Source organism: Carcharhinus amblyrhynchos, chromosome 8, assembly GCF_965287045.1.
Source record: "Carcharhinus amblyrhynchos chromosome 8, sCarAmb.v2.hapA, whole genome shotgun sequence".
Lineage (NCBI taxonomy): Eukaryota > Metazoa > Chordata > Chondrichthyes > Carcharhiniformes > Carcharhinidae > Carcharhinus > Carcharhinus amblyrhynchos.
Window position 1 is genome coordinate 59,357,980 of NC_137331.1, and position 20,979 is coordinate 59,378,958.

General features: G+C 37.7%; 1 protein-coding gene across 1 annotated transcript in view; it reads left to right on the forward strand.

Moving 5' to 3' along the window:
- The window catches only part of vcpip1 (valosin containing protein (p97)/p47 complex interacting protein 1), a 41,362-nt gene extending 20,383 nt beyond the window's left edge, over positions 1-20,979 (forward strand). Inside the window, exons 2-4 of the mRNA XM_080194140.1 lie at positions 2,680-2,766; positions 12,361-13,311; positions 17,923-20,979. Of these exons, the coding sequence (XP_080050266.1) occupies positions 2,680-2,766; positions 12,361-13,280 (1,007 nt within the window). The 3' untranslated portion in view covers positions 13,281-13,311; positions 17,923-20,979. The remainder of the gene's footprint in view (positions 1-2,679; positions 2,767-12,360; positions 13,312-17,922) is intronic.

A 20,979-nucleotide genomic window follows, 5' to 3' on the forward strand; every position in this document is an offset into this window, starting at 1 on the left:
AAGCGGCCAAAAAGCTTAAAAATATAGCTTTGAAAATGCCAACATAATACCCAAACTGCAACAGCAGGTGGCAGTGTGGAGTGAGCAGATGAAGGGAGTGACCATTCCCTTCTGAAAGAATGGGACATAGCAATGGTGTCCAAACAAAACAGACAGATTGTTGATAAAGAAGAATGCAACTGTAAGAATTGCAAAAAGATAGAGACACCCAAGTACCAAAAACAGTGAATACTACAATTTTGACTCTGAACCAATAAAATCTGCCCAAAGCAACTTGCGACTGTCACTTCTTCAAACACAACAAGACAAGATCCCAAGGACCATAAAGCCTCCAGATTATCTGAATTTGTAAAGTCAGAGACTTTGTGGGGTGATGGTGTGGTTGTGGAGAAGGTATGCTATGCAAATAAAGATTTTATTGTAAATATGTTTGAGTAAAACTTAAGGGGGTAGGGAGGGAGCTGTAGTGTAAGGATATTCAGGTTAGTAAGACTTAATGTGGGATCAGGGAAACAGCACTACTCATTTTGATATAGAGAGTCACATGATGGTAGACTGTGTGAACAGAAAGTCCGGAAGAAGCCAGCATAGAGATACCTATCAGGGTTTTACCTTGGAGATGTATATAGTTCAATTACAAGCTTCCAGACCATTTAGAACAACCCTTACAACAATCAGTGGTGAAGAGATGGCACTCGCTGTTGGCCTCAGAGAGAATTGCCCACAATGGTATGAATTTCCTTTTTCCCCAATGTCAGTTTAAATCTGGCACCAAGATAAAGATAATACCAAGCATCCAGCAGTTAATGATGTCATCAAGCAGGGTAAGCAGCCAATTATGCTCAAGCATTCAGACAGCAAAGCAGAAAGTAAAAATCACTGGATCTTTCACTTGTAATTTAAAAAGTTACAGAATGAAATAAATGACCGTGAATTATACATGGGATTAAGGTAGAAATGAAAATGGCATAAGACTTTCTTTTCAGGAAATATTCATTTTTAAAATGTAGTTTTTTAAAAAACTGAGTGAAATTTGACTTTTCAGAAATACAATAGTTTTTCAGTGTCAGTGAGGTTGTTCAGTAATCATAAACTTAATAATCATAATAACCCTGTTACGCTTTATTTATCGAGATAGAACTTTTTAAAGGGTTTTGACAATGAGACTAATGGCATAAGAACATAAGAAGTAGGAGCAGGAGTAGGCCATCTAGCCCCTTGAGCCTAGGTCCTGTTGTTTTGGCGGCATTGAATAAGCCCATTTAGAATTTGTTCAGTACTCATGGTGAAAATTATGGTGTGCTGTAGGATGTCTTACACACGCCATTCAATAAGATCATGGCTGATCTGTCGTGTCTCAGTTCCACATTCCCGCCCTCTCCCCATAACCCTTAATCCCCTTGCCTATCAAAAACCTATCAACCCGCGTCTTAAATATATTTAGCGAGGCAGCCTCCACCACTTCAACGGGCAGAGAATTCCAGAGATTCTCCACCCTTTGAGTGAAGAAGTTCCTCCTCAACTCCGTTCTCAACCACCCCCCCCCTTTATCTTGAGGCTGTGCCCTCTAGTCCTACTGTCCTTTCTGAGCGAGAAGAGCCTCTCCACCTCTATCCTATCCATCCCATTCATCATCTTATATGTCTCAATGAGATCTCCCCTCATTCTTCTAAACTCTAACAAGTACAAGCCTAGTTTATTCAGCCTCTCCTCATAGTTCAACCCCCTCAACTCCGGTATCAGCCTAGTAAACCTCCTCTGCACTCCCTCCAAGGCCAAAATATCCTTGTGTAAGTGCGGCGACCAAAACTGCACACAGTACTCCAGCTGCGGCCTCACCAGTGCCCTATACAGCTGCAGCAAGACCTCCCTACTTTTATATTCAATCCCCCTCGCTATGAAGGCCAGCATCCCATTTGCCTTCCTGACCACCTGCTGCACCTGCAGGCTGGGTTTTTGCGACTCATGCACAAGGACCCCAAGGTCCCTCTGCACCGTCGCACGCTGCAGTTTTTCGCCATGTAAGTAATAGTCCTTCCTACCATTATTCCTATAAAAGCCCAGGTTTTTATCAATTTTCTGCTTCTTGGTTGCAGTTGTGTGGTCTTCAACAGGATACCTGGAGGGGTGGTGTGGGGTCAGTCCAACATTGATTCACTGACTGGAACCTTCAGATTTTCCCATCTAACTGCACGTACGCAGACTCCAAAGCTTGTTGTCAGTTTCAGGGGAGTAATAATAGTGATTGCCAGCAGTTTTACCATTGTTAGTAACGCAAAATTGGGGCCATTCTAATGGAAGCAATGTAACTCATCTTGCCAGTTTTATTTTGATTCAAGGTTGTTGAAGCAGTCTGAACTAAGTTGTCCAAATGAGGTACTTTCATACCCTGAGGTAAAATCTCAACTTGAGTGATTCAAACTATTCTTGCTTCTATTTTAGTTAGAGTGATGCATGTCAGATCAAGACTGAGAATAAAAGTGAAATGTATGAAGTGCTTTTTTAAAATAAAAATGGTTTCAGATAAAATTATGGTGGTTGAATTGAATAATATATTGTAATATATAATGTAATTAGGTAATAGTGATGTAAGAAATTATTGCAATTTCTATATTTAAGTGGTAAAATTAATCTGATGCTTAGAATTCTAAACAAAATTTGTTTCATGTCATTGTTTAGGAGAAGATGTTTGGTCATATGCAAAGAAATTACCACACTTATTTGAACAAGGTGGGGTGTTCTATAACACAATGAAGAAAGACGTAGGTAAGGTGAATCATGTTGCATTTTTCATCATTTTATAGATCCTCATTTAATAGGGAAAATACATATTTTTCCAAGTAGCAATTTATCATTAATATGCCTTTGCTTCCAAAATTACTATTTACCAGTACCACTTATGGCTGGTTGCTAGGAGACATGGTCTACCAACTGTTGGATGTGTTATATAATTTATTTTATTTGTTCTTCTACTCTGCTAGAAAATGCCATAGTCTTGTGGAGGCTTTATGATTATATTTGCTCAGATTGTGAACTGAAATGTATATTAGCTTGCATTTCTTTTCTATCTGATGGTTTTGAGTGTTGGGACTGCAGTGCATTGCAGTGGAGTATAGCCCATTTCTTAATTTAATTTCTTGCTTTTTAACAACTTCAGTTTAATAAAGGCAAATTTTTAATTCGTCTTTAAACTAACTTCATGCACATCTTTTTTATATTGAAAAAATCCAAATTGTTTAATTTATGAATGGAGGGAAGTTTAATGGATTGTTTTCACACTGGATTTAATTAGGAACCTTATTGCTGCCACTTAGACAATCAAAATATATATTTAGGAATCATTAACATTTTGCTCAACTGCACAATCATCTAAATGAATGTTTAAAGCTTGCTACTATTTCAGTGGACACACAACAGAGCTAGAAGAGCATCATTAACCTGTTTTCTGTTGAACGAAAAGGTAAAAGCAACTAATTCTTAGTTAGCTTAGTTTATTGCATTGGTGTAATACTTTAGTAAACAGACACAGCACCAAAATAAGCCATTTACTTTGCACCAACTCCATTGTCCTGAAATTGGCAACTCTAAACTGGGCACAATTAGAAGTCACATAATTTCCTCTTCAAATTATTCCCTTTTTATGCCATTTACAAATTTTGCTACATTCACATCCCTACAGCCTAGAAAAAGAGCAATTAGTTGCGAGTATATATTTTCTGCACTTTAACAGATTTTCATGCTGCTGTTTCCTCTTAAGTATCATGTAATTTAATTTTATTGACATGTTTCCTGTGCAGCATCATTCTAAAATCTACAGAACACAAAACCCACTGCATTTCCATTATCAATACACTTATTTCTGTTAAATTTGTCAAAAGTGGTTTACTGTCTACGAATCTGTGCCATTTGCTTTTAATTAGCCCATGTCTTTATAGTGCATATTCATTTTACAGTATAGTATGACTTCTAGAGGCTTATCCAGTGTTAGACTGACTGGTCTATTCCTGTCTAAGTTATTCCTTTTTGAACATTTCTAAACTTCAAATCATAAAACTTTACAGCACAAAAGTGAGACCATTTGACCTCTGCTGGCTCTTTGAAATAACTGTTCAGTTTTGTCCCATGCCCCAGCAAATAAAAACCCCATAAGTCTGCAACATGGTCCTCCTCCAGTTGTCTTTTTAAAATTCTCAAGGAATCTACGTCTACTAACCTTTCAGGTACTGTGTTCCAAAGTCTAATAATTCTTGAGTGAAAAAAAGGTTTTCCTTTTTCCCTTTAATCCCTTTGCTGGTTATCTTAAATGTATTATCCCTGTTCAGTGATCCACTTGCTTGAGCAAATAGTATCCCACTGTTTTCTCTATGAAACGCTTGATAATTTTGAGTACCCCTGTCAACTCTCCCTTCTTTGTTCTGAGGAAAGCAATCACAGCTTTTCCCATCAATCCACATAACTAAAGTCCCCTATTCCCAGTGATCATCCTGGTAAACATCATCAGTAAACTCACCAAGACCTCGGCATCCTTCTTTGTGTGGTGCCCAGAATTGTACAGTGTATTCCATTTGAAACTTAATCAGAGATTTGTAAAGGTTTTTTGTACTTGATGCCTCTATTTACAAGACCAGGTATACCATTTGGTTTTTATCTGCCTTATCAACTCGCCCTGCTACCTACAAACTTTGGGAAGGTGAACAACCACCCCCACTCTCCCCTGCAATAGTATTATTTAGATTTTTAAAAAATATTTCCTTGATATTCATTCATTTTATTAGTTCTAGATTTTGGTGTATTCTTTTTCAAGTTTAACTTAATTTGAGTTTCTCTCCTTATCTAAGAAACTCCAATTTTTGCTGCGCCCCTTGTGGGAATAAGGCTGTTTTTTAAGTCTACACATTTTGTTGTCTGCTTGTAATTTATTCATTATTCTACACAATTACTGGAAAAAATGTCATGTTTTAAGCAGCAATATATTTTAATTTATAAAAACTGAAAAATTTCTCAAGACTTCCATTTAGTTTTATAAATTAGCTATTTGGTAGATGTAATGCAATAGGTACCAATATTGACTGTTTTTATTTATTTGATACATATAATCCAATTCTGTCTCAATTACTATGGTCAAATGGGTTGTTTCTATTTGCAAAGTACAGATATAAAGGTTTTGACTTTTTTTGTTTTCAGTACAAAAAACAGTACTAGATCTCTTGAATCTCTGAGAAATCAAAAATCCATCAATCACAGTCCTGAATATACTGAAAGCTGGAGGATCCACAATCCTGTGAGATAGACAATTCCAAAGGTTCACAATCCTGAGTGAAGAATTTTCTCATCTCAGTCCTAAATTATTCACCATAACGCCATAAGACGTATGAGCATAAGCCGGCCATTCAGCCCATCAAGGCTGCTGCACCATTCGATGATATCATGACTGATTTGATGTAATCCTCAATTCCACTTTCATGTCTCATCCCTTGATTCCCTTACTGATTAAAAACCTGTCTATCTCAGCCTTGAACGTATTTAACGTCCCAGCTTTTACAACTCTCAGGTGGTAAAGAATTCCACAGATTCACTACCTTCAGAGAGAAGAAATTCCTCTTCATCTCTGTCTTTCAATATTTCTTAATTTTGTTCTTCTTTGATTTTATTTATTTCATAGTTGTTGCCTACCTTGCTTACTCTAAAATAATTCAATTTTGTGACTTTTTGATTGTTCCGTGGTCACTTGTCCAAGACAAAACTTTGACTTTTTAACCTCTACTAATATTGACAATCTTGGGTAGATAGTGCACACTTTCTGTAAGTGTCACATTTAATTCCTGTATCAACACATTTACTTCCTGTCAAATTTCATTACAAATTGGCTCAAAGGAAACAGCAATAAATCTGAATAGTAGAGTTACGAAATGTTCAAACCAAGAGGCTGGAAAATTACAAATGAGAAAGTGATAAGGACTTTGAAAACATCAATTTTGAATGTTCAGTCAAGATAACCTAGAGAGCCAATAAACTAATTGAACACATGATTTTATGAGAAAAAAAATCTACTTTTTTCCCTCCTCAGTAATTGAAAATTCTGATGTCCCACATTAGGATTGTAACGTAGGAGATGTTAGCATTCATATATTTAACAATGGTGTTAGTTTCAACTATAAATATTTTCTTTAAATGCCTACATTTAGTTTGAAGCATTTGGCTCATCCAAAAATCTGAACTAGGACTGTTTATTTTTGCCGAGAGTTGTTTCTCGATCAACTGAAGGTGGAATCTACAGGAAGTAAATGCAGTGTGTACATTTTCTAGCATGTCAGTAGCATTTTGTCAGCCAGACTTGAAAAAATATTTCTCTTTAGCCTCAAAGGTATCTTGTTTTTCTGAAAGCAATTGCATAAGGCTTTGGTGAGACCACACCTGGAATTCTGTGCTTGGTTTTGGCCTCCCTATTAAAGGAAGGAAATACTTGTCTTGAAGACAACACAGCAAAAATTCATGCTACTTGTTCCTGTGATGATGGAAGCGGCATAAGTTGAGTCTATCTGTTCTCCCTGGAGTTTAAAAGAATGTGAAGTGAACCATGCAATATTCTGAAGGGGCTTGACAGGTTAGACACTGAAAGGTTGTTTTTCCCTCGGTGGTGAATTTACAACACGGGGCACAGCCTCAGAATAAACTAGTGTGCAAGTTCAGTAGGTCTTTGGAAGAACAAATGGAATGTTGGCTTTAATTTCAAAGGGATAAAAGTATATCACTGCAGATGCTGGAACCTGAAGCAAAAACAGAAAATACTGAAAAATCTCAGCAGGTCTGGCAACATTTGTGGAGAGAAAACATTCAAAGCGTTAGCTCTGTTCTTCCTCTGCAAATGCTGTTAGACCTGCTGAGAAATTCCAGCATTTTCTGTTTATTTCAAAGGGAATAGAGTATAAAAATAGCAAAGTCTTGCTAAAACCATACTGGAACACCTGGAACACTGAACAGTTTTGGTCCCCCCTTTCTAAGGAAAGATATACTGGCAGTCCGAGAAGGTTCACTAGGTTGATCTCAGGTATGGAGGGATTTTCCTATGAGATGAGGTTAAGTAGGTTGGGCCTGTACTCATTGGAGTTTAGAAGAATGAGAGGTGATCCTATTGAGATGTATAGGATTCTTAGGGGGCTTGACTGGGTGGATGTTGAGAGGTTGTTTCCCATTGTGAGAGAATCTAGCACCAGAGGGCATAATTTCAGGGAGGGGTCGCCCACTTAAGACAGAGATGAAGAGGAATTTCTTCTCTCTGAAGGTAGTGAATCCGTAGAATTCTTTACCACCTGAGAGCTGTAAAAGCTGGGACGTTAAATACGTTCAAGTCTGAGATAGACAGGTTTTTAATCAGTAAGGGAATCAAGGGATGAGACATGAAAGTGGAATTAAGGATTATATCAAATCAGTCATGATATCATTGAATGGTGGAGCAGCCTTGATGAGCTAAATGGCTGGCTTATGCCCATATGTCTTATGGTGTTATGGTGAATAATTTAGGACTGAGATGAGAAAATTCTTCACTCAGGATTGTGAACCTTTGGAATTGTCTATCTTAAAGGATTGTGGATCCTCCAGCTTTCAGTATATTCAAGCCTGTGATTGATGGATTTTTGGTTTCTCAGAGATTCAAGAGGTCTAGGTAGTGGACAGGAAAGTGAAGTTGAGGCAGAGGATCTGACATGATCACGCAGGTCCGATGGGCCAAAGGGTCAACTCTTGCTCCTCTTATGTTCATTTGTTTGTACAGATTACATATTTGAAGCAGCTATTATTTATCTTCAAATTCCAAACAGTGTATTATTTATTTCCTCATTACAAATATAAATTGTTTCTTCATGCATAACATCTTTTAGTTTGTATGTTTTTGGAATTGATTTGAATACAAACTGGTTGAATTTGAGGATGTTTCAACTTTTTTTAAATAAAAGTTACTAACTTCACCGTATAACTTCAGAAAGCTTCAAACTGAAGAAAATATCTTTTGGAAATTTTCTTGTGGCTGTTCCCACTCCACTGAAGTAACTTTGCCGGAAATGTGGCAGAAATCTGTCCATAGTGGGAGAAGCTTCCAGATAATTTGTTTGCCCAGCTGCCATAAAAGAGAAGGCACCAATTATTTGCTGTTAGGTATAATACTTTGGAAACTGTGCAAGATAGTATGTTTGTTGTATATGAACCTGCTAAAGCTAACCATTCTGTTAGTTTTTATCCAAAGCTTATTTCAGATCTCTTACTGCAGGCAAAAATTATTCTCTATGGTAATTTCTGTAAATGGTTGAAATTGATAAATTCTGGTCATTCTTAGCAGATGTTGACTACAAGCCTTCTCCCAAGTCTCTAGTCTCTCTCCCATCGTGAGTGCACTCTCATCCTTTTCCTTCCACTTTCTTCCCCCACAATTATCTCTCATGCTCCATTTTTCAGGACCAGAACTTAGTTCTGCTTTATTGCAAGGATTGAATTCTTTATGTAGGTTGGAGACTTATCACTTCCCGGTAACATACTCTGTATGTGTAGTTTATGGGGTTTGTAGTTTTTAGTCTCCAACAGTACACTGGCACAATTTATCACACTCTTCACAGATTGGTTAGAAAAATATTCTTTACTCGGTATGTAGCTGGAATCGGGAGTTCACTTCCACGAATTATTGGTGAAGCAAAGTCCGAAATTACAACAGTGTCTACTTTTCAATTAGCTGTAAAGTGTTTTGGGGTATTGAGTTTGTGTGAGGCACAATGTGAAGAAGACAAATTATTTTTTCAGAGTCTATTAATTAATTTAAATGAAAATTATTTGCATGGCAACATACTTTAATGATAGGGGAACAGAAGAGTGTGATTTGACTAGATAGTTAGAAGATAAAAACACCAGCACATAAATATTGATTGAGCTGAATATGGCATTTAATTTTGTTAAACGTGGCTACTCAGGAACTAAGGTTTTTTTTATTCATTTGTGGAACATGGGCGTCGTAGGCTGGCCAGCATTTATTGCCCATCTCTAGTTGCCTGAGGGCAGGAGAATTAACTACATTGCTGTGGCTCTGGAGTCACATGTAGGCCAGTCCAAGTATAAGGACTTAGTATTTCCTTCCCTAAAGGACATTAGCGAACCAGATGGGTTTTTCCAACAATCGACAATGGTCATCAATGGATTCTTAATTCCAGATTTTTTTTTTATTGAATTCAAATTCCACCATCTGCTGTGGCAGGATTCGAACCCAGGTCCCCAGAATATTAGCTGAGTTTCTGGATTAATTGTCTAGTGATAATACCACTAGGCCAATGGCTCCTTCGATAAGCCTAATGGTATTATCGCTAGATGATAACCAGGAGAAATAAGATACAGGTTGGATGATCTCAACTTTCCAAAACCATCTCTCACTAGTTGGAGGTGAGAGTGAAAGAAATGGGATGACGTATTTAACTAGGCAATTTAGTATTGGAGAAGTGAAGCTGTCAGGTTATCTTCACTGGAGCATTGAGCAGTTTGGGTAGAGGAGAGAAAGGCCCAATAGAACTTCGTAGGATTCAGGCAGATTTGGTTATGCATGGTTAACCCAGTTATATGCCATAACATTCAAATCCCTTGGATTTAAGGGAGTGGAAAGCCATGCCAGGGTGCCTCCGTCAATATTTGATTAGTATGCCAGTTAAATTTGGTGACTACTACTGTTTAAGTGCAAATTAGATTTATAGTTATAGTAACTTGTAGTCTATTGTAGGTCTATTAACATTATCAGTTGTAACTAATGCTCTCCTCTGTGTTTTCTTTTTGATAAAAATGATTTTGAATTTTTAATAGAGATGTTACATTGAAACAAACAAGTGAAAATTCATCGTAGCAAAATTACATTTTTCTTTACTTACACTACAATTAATTTTTTGAAATGATGAATATTAAATATTAAAAAACAAAATATACAGATGTTGGAAATTGGAGTAAAAACAGAAAATGCCAGAAATGGTCAACAGGCAGCGTCTATGGTGTGAGAGAAACAAAAGTTAATGTTCCAGGTTGATGACTTTTCATCAGAGCTGGGAAAAGTTAGAAATAACTTTAAGCAAGTAAAATGAGGGAGATGGAAAAGCAATAAATAGGTGGCCTGTGATAGGGTGGAAGACATGACTGATTAAATGACAAAAGGGTTGCTGATGCAGGGCCTAAAAAGGATTGATCATGGGACAAGTATAGTAAAGAAACAAAAGGTGTGAATGCCAAGATGATAAACAGCTGCTAACCAAAGTGATTTAAAAACAAAATCCCCTTGTCTAGTCACTTTACATCTACGATCATGACTCTTCTGATGTCCCTCCTTTATTTTAACAGTTTCCAATATCCTGATCCTCACCATTTCATTCATCATGAACAATCAACCCCTCTGCACTCCCATCCCTCACCAGGAAGATTGGGGGGGTCTCTGCTTCTTCCTTAAAAGAGGACCCAACCAGTCTTCATCCAGCATCACCCGTTCTCTGCCTGATTGAATCTATTCTCAATCTGAACAATTTCTCCTTCAACTTCACTGATTTCCACCAAATGAAAGGTGTTGCTAGGCCTTACCGAGGCCAGTCTTCCATCACCAATCACTCTTTATTTACAATGAGATCTGAGCGATGTTCAATGGCTAGAGTATAGATCAATTTCAAGACTATTGATTGCCTACCCAAATGGAGCCGGCTGGTTTTAACCCCTGCTGCAAACCCCCCCCCCCCCCCCCCCCACTACTCCTTTCCTATTGGACAAGCCTTTATTTGTCTAATAAGGAGCTCATATTCAATGAGACCCATGGGAAGACCTATTGATAATCCCCTGTGGACATCATAACACTATGGGTACCTGTATAGATCCTAGTTATGCAACCTTTTTGTGGGAAATATGGAACATTCCTTGTTCAGGTCCAACTCAGATCTCCCCTCTTCTGGCATATTGATGACTCTATTGTTGCACTTTATTGCTCTCACCCTGAACTGGAAAATGTCATCATCTTTATTTCCAACCTCCATCCCTCACCTTCACACAGTCCATTTCCAACTCTTCCCTTCTCTCCCTCAATTTTCTGTCTCCTTTTCTGGGGGTGAGCTTTCAACAGAAATTCACTCTAAGCCCGTTGACTCTCTCAGATATCTCACCTTTAGTTCTTCACACATACTTCCTGCAAGGGCTTCATCCCATTTTCCAAGTCCCTGCATTCTGTTCTGATGATGCAACCTTCCATACAAACATTTTTGAAATGCCTTTCTTTTTCCTCAAGAATTTCCTCCCACTCTGGTAGACAGGGCCTCCAACCATATCTATCCCACATCCCACACTTCTGCTATCCCATCCTTCCCGGAACCATGTTAGGATTCCCCTCGTCTCAGCCTTCCATCTTGCAATCCTTCCCACTTAATTGATCATTCTCTAATTTTTAGCACCTCCAGCATGACATCACTGCAAAGTACATCCTCCCCTCCCTTTTTGTCATTCTAAAGGTACTGTTCCTCCCAAGACATCCTGATCCCTCCTCCATCACCTGATCCACTCCTCATTCACATCCTTTCCATACAATAGCATGAAATACAACACTTGTCCTTTTATTTCCTTTTTCCTCACTCTCAGGTCCCAAACATCCATTCTTGTGTACTTCTTACAGTTTAGTATACTGTATTCATAGCTGATAGCATGGTCTGCCCTATACTGGGAAGACTACAAATTGAGTGACTGCTTCACTGATCACCTCTATTCAGTTCCGTTTCCTGTCATTTTAATTCTCCTTCTTGCTGTCACGCAGACATCTGTGTTCTCAGCCTTCTTGCAGTCTTCTAATGTAAGCTTGAACAACTTCTCCTTCAGCTCAACTTACTTTTTAATTAGGCACTTTACAGCCTTCTGGGCTCAACACTGAGTTCGACAATTTTGGACCTTAACCCTTCCTCCATTGTGTCTTTTAATTCTTGCAGCTTTTACTTTAGCTCCCGTTTCTCATGTTTTTGCATTTGAACGGCAGCTATTCATCATTCTGCCCATTACTATTCTCTTTGGCCTTGCGCCTCCAACATTTTTGTCATTTAATCTCCTGTCTTCCACCTCATTAGAAACGTTCTCTTTTGTTCTTTTTCCTACCCGCCCCAGCTTTCACCTGGTTAAAACCTAGAACATTTTGGATGGATGGTCTTCCTTCAGAGTTGAAAAAAATTAGAAATGTAAACAGTCTCTCTCTCTCTCTCTCCTCAGATGCTGCCAGACCCTCGAATATTTCCAGCATATTTTGTTTTTATATCATATATATTAGTGTTTTAAAATTCTACTCATTGATTCTAAAATGTTGTTCTTGGTATTCATTCTTTTACACAGGTTTGGCAGATGGCAAGCACTTCACTCTACCCCATCTTCCTGGTAAGACATTTGTGTATAATGGAACAGACGATAGGCTGGAGCTGTGCATTGATCCAGCAGGGCACATCCCCATTGGTCCTGACATTGACAATCTGATCAAAGAGGCCTTAAGTCAATTACGGTCTGAGGGAGGGTCAAGAAGTAGGGAAGGAAGTCCTTCCTCGCACGGAGGGATGAAACTTGGCAGTGGAGGAGTGGTGCGAAAAAAATCTGAACAAATGCCAAATGTTACAGCTTTCCAAGGAAAAGGTCATTCCCTTGGAACAGCTTCAAGCAGCCCACAGTTGGAACAGAGACATAGCAGGGAAATGCAAGTGCCTAGGAAACAAAGCACTGGTAGTTCTTCAGGAACAGATCTTAGTTATGGTATTGGCAGGTCTAGTCCCAAGCATGGGGCTTCCCCACCCAAGTCCAGCAGTGGGGATAGTCAGCTAATACGAATGGCACCTGGTTTTGTAACGATGAGAGATGGTAGGCAACTTGACCCCAATTTAATTGAAGCACAACGTAAAAAGTTGCAGGAGATGGTATCTTCCATTCAAGCCTCCATGGATAAACACTTGAAGGATCAAAATGCAGAACAATCAATACCTAGTGAAGTCCCTGAATCAAAAGTACATTCTGCAACTTCCTCGGTTCAATTAATAATGAGAACTGAAAGTCTTCGTACTGATGCACTGGAGCCACCATCAATTGCTCCACAAGCAGGTGACAATGAAAATTTGAGCATGGAAACAACATCTGTTGGTGTGGAACTGTTATCCCATCCATCCATACAATCCAGCAAGGCACAGAATGGCAACCTTTTAAATGAAGACCTTGAAGAAATGGATAGTCAGGAAATAGAGGGGACAATTGAACCAATGGATCACTCTTGACTTCATTTAGAAATGGATACTATAAAGCTTGGTGAGTCTGAAATAAGTACCCAAGACATTATAAGTTCTTCACAACTGCAGAGTATTTTACTGTGGGAAAGATAAAATAAATGACCAGAATAATTGACTGTTTTTGGAACAACTATTTAGAAATCTGTGTCTCTTAAAAGTTTTTTCTGTAAACAGAAGGAGAGGTATGTAGGAAAGTGCCATTTTAAAATACTGATTAAGTGTATCTGGTTATTTTGGAAATATTAGAATTATCAATCGCCCATCACATGGCATACTGGGAGGCAGTGCCGAATGTAGTGTTCAACTGAAGTAGATGAGAAAGCGAGCAGCAATTGGATGAGGGCACATAGATGTAATTAAGTTGCCATTTTAACTTTATATTCATCCTTATTTTAAATAATACTTTTTATTATTATTAGCAAAATATATGGCTATTTGGGTTGTAGAAAATTATTAGAATTGGTTGGAAACAAGAATTTCTCTGCAGCACAGATTAAGAAACTAGGAGATGAAAGTCTGAGGTCCAACAATTATGTCAATGGTGGGAGGGTGTAATTGTAGGTATATCACACCAAATTCTTTTATAAATATGGAATAAATAAAATTTGTACTTGGAAAAATAGATTCAATGCAGGGGAAGGTAAGATTGCTAATGAATTTACATAGCAAAACCATTTTCATGGCCTTAGGAATGTATAATGGCAAAAGTTTGGCACAAAATGTAACAACAGGAAGACAGATTTTGTAAACTGGGAATATATGTAAATGTAGAACTTTGGGCATTGGCAAGAAAACAGTGCAAATATATTTGTTACCACAATACTGATTACCCCATTCCTTCAGAGACACATATCACATGAAGGTTTTCAGAAGCCATAAACTGTGATTCCCCAAGGTAAAGGGGAAATAATCTATTCAAAACGGGGCATAATTTGTCAATGCCTTCAACGTTTATTTCATGTATTTATATAAAAGTCAGGATTGCCGTACAAAGAGGTATTTGGATGGTGTTTATAAGTTGCTTGAGCTGATCTATTATATCTTGTGAACCAGTTTAGTATCCAATTGAAAGAAAAACCATACAATTATGAAGATTAGTAGTAAGCCAGAGTGTAATGAGGATTACCCCATTCAGAGATTGGGCCAGAGATTGGGGGAAAGAAATCAGGAAAGGATGACTTAAAAACAAAAAGAGAAGAAATTAGAATGAGAATAAACAATCAAAAAATATAAAAATAGACAAGTGCTTCTGTAAGTATATTTGAAGTAAGAGAGCAACTAAAGTTAACATCCTTCAAGGGTGAGTCTGGGGAATTAATGATGGGAAACAAGGTAATTGCAGATTTTGAACAAGTATTTTCTTCCAGTCTTTATCATAGAAGGCACAAAAGACATCCCAAGAATGACAAAAGATCAAAGGGCAAAAGGGAGTGGGGGCCTTCAACAATCATTATCATTAAAGGGAAAGTACTTGGATAACTGACAAGTTCCTGGATCTGATAGTTGCATCCTAGGTTCTTAAAAAAGGTGGATGCAGAGATAGTAGATGCATCAGTTATAATCTTCCAAAGTTGCATAGACTCTGGATAGGTCCCAGTGACTTGAAAAAACACAAATGTGAAATGGGAATATATTGTGGGAAAATGTGAGATTGTCCACTTTGGCAGGAAGAATAGAAAAGCAGATTGTCAGAGATACTACAGAATGCAGAAGGATTCATACAAAAATCAAAAAATGTTAGCATTTGAATACAAGTCATTAGGAAGGCGAATGGAATATTGGTCTTATTGCAAGTGGAGTGTAAAAGTAGGGAAGTCTTGCTAGAAGGTTGGCACAGCAGCACAGTGATTAGCACTACTGCCTCACAGCGCCAGGGACCCGGGTTTGTTTCCCAGCCTGGGTCGCTGTCTATGTGGAGTTTGCACATTCTCCCCATGTCTGCAGACATGGGGAGAATGTACAAACTCCACACAGAGTCTAAAGATGTACAGGTTAGGTTGATTGGCCATGCTAAATTAGTGTCAGTGGGACTAGCTTGGGTAAACGCATGGGGTTATGGTGATGGGGCCTGGGTGTGATTGTGGTCGGTGCAGACTCGGGCTGAATGGCCTCCTTCTGCACTGTAGGATCCTATGATTCTATGAACTGCACAGACCATAAGACATGGGAGCAGAATTAGGCCACTCAGCCCATTGAGTCTGCCCCACAGGACATTGTTGTGAATAATTTTGGTCACTTTTTTAAGGAGGGATATATTTGCATTGGAGACAGTTAAGAGAAGGTTCTCTAAGTTGATCATTGAGATGAAGGGATTATCTTATGAGAAAATGTTGAATAGGTGGCACAATGGTTAGCACTGCAGCCTCACAGTGCTAGTACCTGGGTTTGATACCCATCTTGGGTCGCTGTGCAGAGTTTGCATGTTCTCCCCGTGTCTCCGTGGGTTTCCTCTGGGTGCTCCAGTTTCGTCCCACAGGTCAAAAGCTGTGCTAGTTAGAAGCATTGGCCATGCTAAATTCTTCCTCAGTGTACCTGAACAGCTGCTGGAGTGCAGCGACTAGGGGATTTTCACGGTAATTTCATTGCAGTGTTAATGTAAGCCTACTTGTGACACTAGTAAGTACATTTTAAAACTATACTTATTGGAATTTAGAAGAATGAAAGGTCATCTGATTGAAACAAAATTCTTAGGCAATTTGACACAGTACCCGTTGAGAGGATATTTTCCCTCATAAGGTATCTCCACAATTTCATAATAAGGGGTTTCCAATTAAGCCAGAGGTAAGAGGAAATCTCTCAAATTTGCCGATTTAATCTTTGGAATTCTCTACCCCATGAGGCAGAGAAAGTTGGGCCACTGAATATATTCAAGGTTGAGTCAGATTTAAGATCTAAAAGAGAGTTGGGGATTTTGGGGGACAGTCAGAAAAGTGGAGTTGGTGCCACAGTCAGATTAGCCATGATCTTATTGAACAGCAGAACAGGCTCAGGGGGCTGAATGGCCTCCTGTTCGTAGTTTTTGTGTTCTTATATTTTTAGTGATGTCTGGTGGTCCATTCCAATCACTTTTTTCATGTGGAAGTCCACAAAAATATTGTAAGTTTGTCAATAAAATACATACTTCTAGTTAACTGAGATAACTACATCCCTGTTGCAGAACAGTATTTCTTTTACTTTCTTCCCTTACATTTTCACATATGATGCAATACTACTTAGAAGTACTGGTTAGCAATTAAGTAAACACTGTCAGAGTTAACAGACAATACAAACTAAAATTGGAATCTTTGCAATGAGAAGAGCCAGTAAAATAATTTTAAAAATTGCAGGGAGGATGATAAAGATGTAATAAGTAGTTGTAGTCATTCACATTACGGCTGTTAAGTTTGAACTTACCTGTGCGGGTTGGAGATACCCCAGTGTTGCGCTGGGGAATCCCCTTCAGAGGTTCTCGGATAAGGTTTGTACAACAATTGCCCAGAAATGCAAACTTTCATGGGCAATTGACCTGCACTGGGAACCATCTGAAAATTAAATTTAAATTTCAAACTTTGGTTCTGACGGGGTTATACCAATAGTTATCCAGAAAAGGTTAGGAAAATTTAAACCTCTCTTAACTATTGTACAGACTCTCACTGACTCCCTGTGGGACTTTGCCTACTCACCAATGACATGACCACCCCTGAGGCCTGTCACTGCAGATCTCCAATCACCCCATCCACAAGGTTTGTTCGTTCCACCTGAGGCCTGACCTCTGACAATCTCCTTAAACCCCTACCCCCACCCACCCAATGTTTCTTCCCGCTTCTCGTCCTCCCAACCTCCAAAACCCCTATCCATTTACCTTAGACACTTACCATCTTCCTGGTCTGTCAAAGATCTGTAAATTTTACTAGACTTTTAAACTTACCTGGTTTGTGGTAGCTAAAGCTGTGGAAAGGGGTATGGCCTCTTTCACTTTGATTCTGATTAACTTTGACCCTCGCACCAGGGACACGCTGCACTGCCTGGATTGTGCCAGGCCTGAGTGGGAAAGTCGGGTGAGACAGGCTGGGAGAAAAATATCAGGTAAGCAACTGGGCTTGAAGTGATAATCCAACACTGATTGCCACTCCGAAGAAGTTCAGACTCAATATTTAAAACTAATCCACTTTTAGCTTGTCGTTTTTCAATCTGTATTACAGACTTGTAACACACTATCCACTATTTCTGAAGTGCAATTGCTTTGTTAAATCAACCATACCTAATTCTTAATAATTTTGCTAAATATGTGTCAAAATACAAGAAATAATGTTTGCTGGAAGACTTTCTGCAGACAGTTTGATTGTTGAAACCAGGTAGTTGCGTCCTTCAGTTCATTGCCCTCTGTAGTTGTTCACTGGATTAGAGGAAGGGAATGATGAAATAGATGAAGAAAGCAAAACAAGCAATTCCACACCAAATTGGCACATTGGATGATCTAAAAGCAGCATTACTGGTAATATTCAGTACTGTGAAACTGTTGTTGTCCCATCCTTTGGCTCGATGAAGATGTATTGTAAATTTCTAGGGCAAAAAGAAAGTAAAGGGAACAATAAATTTGCATGATCAAAATTGAATTTAACTATTTGTCTAATTTTTCTCCCCTTTGCAGGCAGAGCTGGGCAAGAGCCATGCCACGAAAGGAACTCATCGTGTTCAAGAGACAGAATCAGATTCAATCCCCCTATGCATTGCATGAGAGCAAGATTTTTCTTGGTGATCCACATGACAGCTTCTGCGCATCTTAGTCCACAGAACCATTACTATTAGCTTAACCTTGATAGAGATTCTGTTGATGTAGCTCTCAATGAGAGTTCTTTGGTAAAAAGAGATGAGTCTCGTAAGAATACATTTTCTTGATGCATTCAAAATTTGATTTTAGCAATATTAGTTCATGGTGATGTTTGTGCTAGAAGCTAAATACTGGAATATGAAGTTGAATAAGGTCATATTTGGTGTACATCCATTAAAACAAAATAAATATAGTGCTCTTTAGAAAGATCCAAATAGCCATTCCACTGTCCTGGCTTTTAGGGCCTGGAGAGGGACTGGGGCCTGGCAAATAAAAGTTGTCTACATTTTTGGTTTTGCACTTTGCCAAAATAATCTAAGTCATTTAATGTGATTTGCCATGATGAAAAATAAAGATATCAGTTGTCTTATCACAGAAATATTCTTGACAGATCTGATATTTGCTTGAAGTTTGAATTTTTTTGAAACATAATAAACTATGATCTTAGTGCAGGAATAATCCAATTGATAATGACAAATTGACCTGCAATTAAAATATTTGATAGCTGCACTCTGTTTATTTCCATTGCGTGCAAAGAGTTTTGCCTGAGTGCTTAAGTAGAGATGGAATACCAGTTGCTTTGAAACTAATCAGTTCCGTATTGCAAATCTTCTTTGCTTGAGCATAGGTTCAAATTCAGTATTTAGAAAATTCTGTTCTAATATAAAGATCTTTAGTTTTTTTGTCTAGATAGTGTGTGATATAGTGGAATGGGGAGGAGGTGGGGAAAGCTCTTTGTCCTAAAGTTTAGTAACTATCTTTGGGGGGGTAAGGAGAAAGACTAGTTTGCACTGAAAGGTAATATTTGCTGGGAGAGAACTTTGCTTCGGCATTTTTTCTGAGTTTGAATCAAAAACACTTGATGTAGTTCCTTAAAGTGCTCCCCAAAATTGATCTAGCTTTGAGTTAAGTACAAGGAAGAAAGATCAAACATCATCTTTAAAAAAAATACACAATTTCTGAAATGTTGGTTTTGTATGTATTTCCCATTACAGATGTTGACCAGCAATATGAGCCTCCAGGCTGTTGTCAGTCTGGAGATCACATCTGTTGTTGTAAAGGAAAATAAGTAAAACAAATATAATATTGCACTCTTACAGCAACTGAAAAGAACTGGGCTTTATAGAATGCTTTGAACAAAACCATAGAGTTTTGCAAGTTTCAAAAGTAAGGTATCAAACTCACTAGACATTTATTTTCATGTTGCTGAATTCACACTTTTCCTTAGTATTGATTATATCTTATTTCATCCATTTACTTGAGCTTAAAAGTATCATCATGAGTATTTGGCCATGGTGCAGAAAAATAAAAATAAGCACTGCAATGCTTTCTTTTATAAATTACAATTTGAGTTCCTTTATCCTCATTCAAAACACCAAGTTGTAGCAAACACATTGCGCTCTATATTCTTAGTATGATTGCAAATTCTAAGGAAAAACATGTCTTTTTCCACTATTAAAGATATCATCCGGTAATGTGTACAGTCACTGGTAATGATATTATTTATTATTGCAGTCAAGCAGCGTGATTATTAACTGCAGCAGATGATTTTACAGTAAGTGTAATCAACAATTTTAACAAGACTTAAGTTGTGATGGAAAGGGAAGAACTACCAAATATTTTCTGATTTTGAAATGCAAACTGATATTGCCACTTTATGAATAGGCAGTTTTTACTCCTTGTACGTGAAATCATAATGCAAAAACCTTTATCAGTAAAACTACACAAGAATGATTCTGCCTTACTTATTTTTTAAAAGAAGAGATTCATAAGTCCAATATTACACAAAATGTTTAAAAATGCTTTGGAAATAAACCTCAATCATTTCCTTTCCACGAAAACAGAAAGTTAAGTGTTTCTGCTTTTCATTTGGACTGTGCTTGGAATAGCCAGTATTGTTGTCTGTTAATCTTAATATTAACTTAATTTTGCTTTTTTAATGGGCAGATTTCATTTAATTTATAGTGATCGTTATGGCTGTTGAATCATTTTTAAAGACGCTTAAAGACTTGCTGTATACTTTACACATTTCATAAATATTTACATTCTTAGCATGCAAAAATGAATGTGCTTTCAGACAAAGATATTGATTAAAATAAAAATTAAATTTCACAGTAGTGGTGAGTTTTTCATGACTCTTAGAATTGAGCTGTACGCTGGCAGTTTGGGCCTTAAAAAAAAATTAATGATTAATTTGCTTTTGAATTTATTTTTAGGTAATTTGTGAGGATTACAAGACAACTCCATTAATAAGCATGTACATTAAAATTCATTAGCATCCTTCCATGGGATTTTCAACTTTATTGTCCTTTTAAATGCGATAGCAGAACTCATGCAAAGTATTATTGGATGGAGCATCTATAGAGAGTGAAAATGTAGATAAATTGGGAGTGCAAAGCAAGTCTGAAATTAAATTTCCCACAGAGCTAGATTTTATTTTGCTGTGTTTGCCATCCAGTTATTCGAACATGTTGTAACTCTCCTTGAGTATGTATGGATGGTGTACTGTATATATGCTTTATTTTTAGTGGAGAAAATGTCCCTGTTTAAAAGAAAATTACAACAATTGATAATAGATATAAGAAATGTACTCACATTTATGGTAACAAGATAACACTGGCAATTGTTCAGCAAATTTGGTTTGTTTATATTTGTGGTTGCTGTACTAAATATCTAAAATGAATTCCTCTATAATGTAACACCTGTGTATTATAATAGTATATATTGTACAGTACTAAGTGACTTGTACAGTACTTGGAGTTCTTTTCTTGAATGCTTATTAAACAAAAGTGGTACATTCTATAAGTACCAGCTTGCTGTTAGCATGAGTTATGAGCATATATTGAAGGTGCAATAAATTAAAATGTTTCACGTGCA